The sequence below is a fragment of the Solanum lycopersicum genome, chromosome 10 (assembly GCF_036512215.1).
Source record: "Solanum lycopersicum chromosome 10, SLM_r2.1".
Taxonomy (NCBI): Eukaryota; Viridiplantae; Streptophyta; class Magnoliopsida; order Solanales; family Solanaceae; genus Solanum; species Solanum lycopersicum.
In genome coordinates, this window is record NC_090809.1 from 55,552,593 (window position 1) to 55,556,821 (window position 4,229).

The 4,229-nt window shown below is 28.2% G+C and overlaps 1 protein-coding gene across 1 annotated transcript; it reads left to right on the forward strand.

Annotated features, from left to right (window-relative positions):
- The first annotated feature begins 2,462 nt into the window (after positions 1-2,462).
- Positions 2,463-4,014, forward strand: LOC101247168 (probable BOI-related E3 ubiquitin-protein ligase 2). Its single transcript, XM_004248607.5, has 2 exons — positions 2,463-3,349; positions 3,435-4,014. The coding sequence occupies exons 1-2, from the start codon at positions 3,047-3,049 to the stop codon at positions 3,942-3,944; spliced, it is 813 nt and encodes a 270-aa protein (XP_004248655.1). The 5' UTR covers positions 2,463-3,046; the 3' UTR covers positions 3,945-4,014.
- The last annotated feature ends 215 nt before the right edge of the window (positions 4,015-4,229 follow it).

Sequence of the window (4,229 nt, forward strand, 5' to 3'; positions counted from 1 at the left end):
TGCCATCCTTAATCAAACATGTTGCATCTCAGGTCGAATTATCGGTTTTATAAGAAGTAAATGTGTCAAATAGATAAAATAGGAAAATAAATAATTTTTAAAAAAAAGTAGAACGATTAAAGGGAGAAAGTTAACTATATTGCAAATTAAGATATTTAATCCCAAATTTACATATAGAAGTGTTCTATTTTTGAAAGGTTCCCATTAATCTTTTCACGTCAAACCCGTGAAGTTTGGCGTTATGACTTACTATCTATAACTTTCCTTTTGCTTCTATTCTATTGACTAGTACTTGTATTTCAATGAATTTATTTCCTAATAAAATTCTTAAGAAATAGTAAAAAGAAATGTAGAAACAAATTAAGAAATAACAACCAATTTGTTACCATGGTTATTAATTTAATTTCTTTAACAATCCGATGTGATAATTTTTTAAGACTTGTGAACAATCACAAACACACTCATGTGCAAATTGCAATAGCTCACAAGTTATATAAGAAATGTAAATCGGATAAAATAATTTTAATATAATAACTTCGATTAAAAAAATGTTGACAGAAAAATCGATACTTGACCTCCCTTGCGGTGAATGGTATATCATACCATGCTGCACCGACAATAATGTCTGATGTGATTCAATATTATCAATGTGTCTACATTGATTAATAACGTCCAAAAATTGAATTCAAAAGTTTAAATGACCTTCTATATTTTCTTCTATTAAGTACTTCAAAATCCTACCTTTTTTTTAATTCTTTTGGTGATTAGCATAACCTATACCCACAAATTACCTCACTAAAAAATATTTGAGTTTGAAGAATGACAGTGTAATTGTAGGCATATAAATTTCTTTTTTAAAAAAAAAATTCACAGTTATTTTACAAGAAAAGAAAAAAAAAATAAGTTTGTAATATTTGGAAAGCTAATGATTCTTTTTAGCTTTGATATTCTTTTTATCAAACTTTTTATTTATAAAACTTCACAAATTTTATGATTTATTTATAGTGTTTCCTCATATTCAAAAGAATAACGAGGTTCAGGGTACCATCTTTAATGCATTTTAAAAAAAATTAATTCTATCGGTGTCGTTTTTTTTTTCTTCACGAATTTGGACATACTGTATAAGTTTAAAAAAAAAAAACTATTTAAAGTACAATAAATAAATAAATATATTACTGTATTGATGTCATTGAAAAAAGTCATAACCGAAGAAATTATTTGACACACAAAATAAAAATAACAGTACAATTTTTGAACTAGTGGATTATAATTTTCCCATGTACTTTTTAAAATTGTAATTTTATTATTAAAAATTCAGAAAGGGTCAAAAATGAATAATATACGCAGAATTAAATACAAATATCTTCGATCAATAGTTTGTTCTAAAAATATCTCTACAGTTATTGATTTGGTATTGTTTTTAGTATTGAATTATTGGGTAAAGCGATATTCTCATAAATATTAAATATCAATAATGTAACATAACTAGACATCATATCAGTACTCTACATTACGGTTTAGACACTTCACACATCATAATACTTCTACTTCACGTCAAAAATTTCATATTATATTTTAGATGCAACATGTTATTATATATAGCCTTTATACTACATCTACACTTACTGATGCAGTTTCTCATTATATTTCTTGTTCACTATATCAAAAACATTTACATCTGTTTTGTTTACCTTGCTGTATCGTGTCAAATTGTTGAAGAAATGAAAAAGCATAAGAATTTTCTTATGGGGTAAATTGAAAATCAAACTATTAATGACTAATACTGGTAAATTAAAAACCGATAAAGAATATCTTATTGGTTTGTTGTTAGTTTACCTTCTTTAAAAATAAAAAATCGATAAATCAAACTAATAATGCATAAAATCGAACCGAACCGACCGATACACATCATTAAAAAACAATTGGTCCAAAAATTGCCCTAAGAATATCTAATAGTTTATTGTCAGTTTACCTTCTTTAAAAATAAAAAATCGATAAACCAAACTAACAATACATAAAATCAAATCGAACTGATCGAGGCACATCCCAAGCAAACGCCCAAAATTGCCCTATTAATGAATTAAAAATGTCCTTTTGCGATTTCAAGTAAATAATCATTTGCTAGTTAAAAAATTATATTAGGAAAAAGAATCTATTTTAAAACCTGTAATATTTATTTGAAAAAGAAAGGAACATTTTTATCAAACTATTAAAATGATATTTTAAAACAAAAATATTAGCTGAGAGTATTTTTAATTGATTTCACATAGTTAAAATCATTGTTTTACATGGTACATATTAAATTGATTTTTTTTTTCTCTCGAAAACTCATTGGTCTTCGTATTCTAACATTTGTCAGTTTCTTTTGGAAGACAGAAAACGCGTAATATTTTTAAAAAAAATAGAAGTTACGAAAGTTAAGAAGGCAATAAAATAAATAAATTGTAAAAAAAATCCTATTCTTTAGCTTTATTCACAAACTGACAAAACAAATCTTTGAATTCCCTCTAAAAATTAATTCTCCTCTAATTAAATTTAATTTTTAAAAATAAAACTGACCATTTCTTTTTCCCTTCCGTTTCTGCTATCCATAATCCTAAAATACTGAAGAAAAAAATATAAAACTCCTTCAAAATCTCCAAATTAGGAATGGAATTCAATTTTTTTAAAATTTGTTCACAAACAAACAAAATAGCTTTTCTGACCCGATAGTTTTGTCACAGAATCTGTATGTTATAAAATTTCTTCTCTTTTAATGCTTCTTCACAAGAGTAGAAAGAGAAAGAGAAAAAAAAAATATTAATAAACCTTTTATTTATAGCCCTTCCTTTACTTCCTGCAACTTTTCAGTTTTTCAGTTTCCATAAAAATTTGAATACTTATTATAAATACACACAACAAAAGAAAAGAAAACAAGTTACAGGTTTGGCCTACAAATGTTAGCAAAATAGTACCAACAAACAACTTGTTATTTGTAAAACCAAAATTTCACCGTGTTTTGGAACATCTATTGGCCTGATTTTATTTGTTATTGAGGTTTACAAATATGGCTATTCAAGCGCATTTGTATTCGGAGAATCTCGGGTTTTCGTTAGGGAGTTTGCATGATTTAATGGATGATAATGCTTGTGGATTCAATCAATATTTCGTTAATTCTCACCCGGAGCAACAGCAGCAGCAACAACAACAACCGTATTTGTTACAAATCCAACAGCAGCAGTTTCAAATTCTGAATCAGAAAAATAAAATTCAGAATTCGAATTCATCAAATTCGACTGTGTTTCATCATAATCTGGCTTCCCAATTTGATAAACAGAGAGTAGAGATTGATCAGTTCGTTAGTTTACAGGTAACACTTACTCCTTCCGTTTCAATTTACGCGATTTAAATGAGATGAGTTGTAGTTGTAATGAATTGATTTTGTTGCTTAATAGAACGAGAGATTGAGATTGGCTCTGCAAGAACAGAGGAAGCAACAACTGGCATTAATCTTGAGAAATTACGAATCAAAGACTCATTTATTACTGAAACAAAAAGACGAAGAACTTGTGAAGGCTTGCAACAGGTCGAAAGAGTTGGAAGATTTCTTGAAAAGGATAGAAATGGAGAATCAAACATGGCAGAGAATCGCGAATGAGAACGAAGCCGTTGTTGTTTCTTTAAACAACACAATTGAACAATTAAGAGAAAATGCATGTTTTCAATCAACCAATGTAGGTGATGCAGAGTCTTGCTGCGATGTACAACCAATTGAGGACAAAGTACAATCTTCGCAACAAGAACAAACAATAAAGATGATGTGCAAAAGGTGTAATTCTAGTAAGTCGTGCATGGTTTTTTTGCCTTGTAGACATCTTTCTTCATGCAAAGATTGTGAAACTTGTCTCCATTCATGTCCCCTCTGTAACATGGTCAAAAAAGCAACTATAGAGGCTTTGATTTGATTATCTTGCAAAATGACAATTATTCCAAGCTTTTGATTAATTAAAATTTACATCGCAAATTCTAGAAAAATCAATTCCTTATTCAATCTTCGCAACGGTAGTTCCAATGGAATACTTTCTTTCGCTAGAATTGGAGCCTTTTGTAGAAACCTCCAGGCATCCTACCGCCAAAGAGATGTTTATATAGTGCAAGAACACTCACATTTTATTATATGAGAAGAGTTTATATCATATAATTTTCATTTTCAATTTCCAAAGAATGTTAACTATTCTATCAAAACCTTC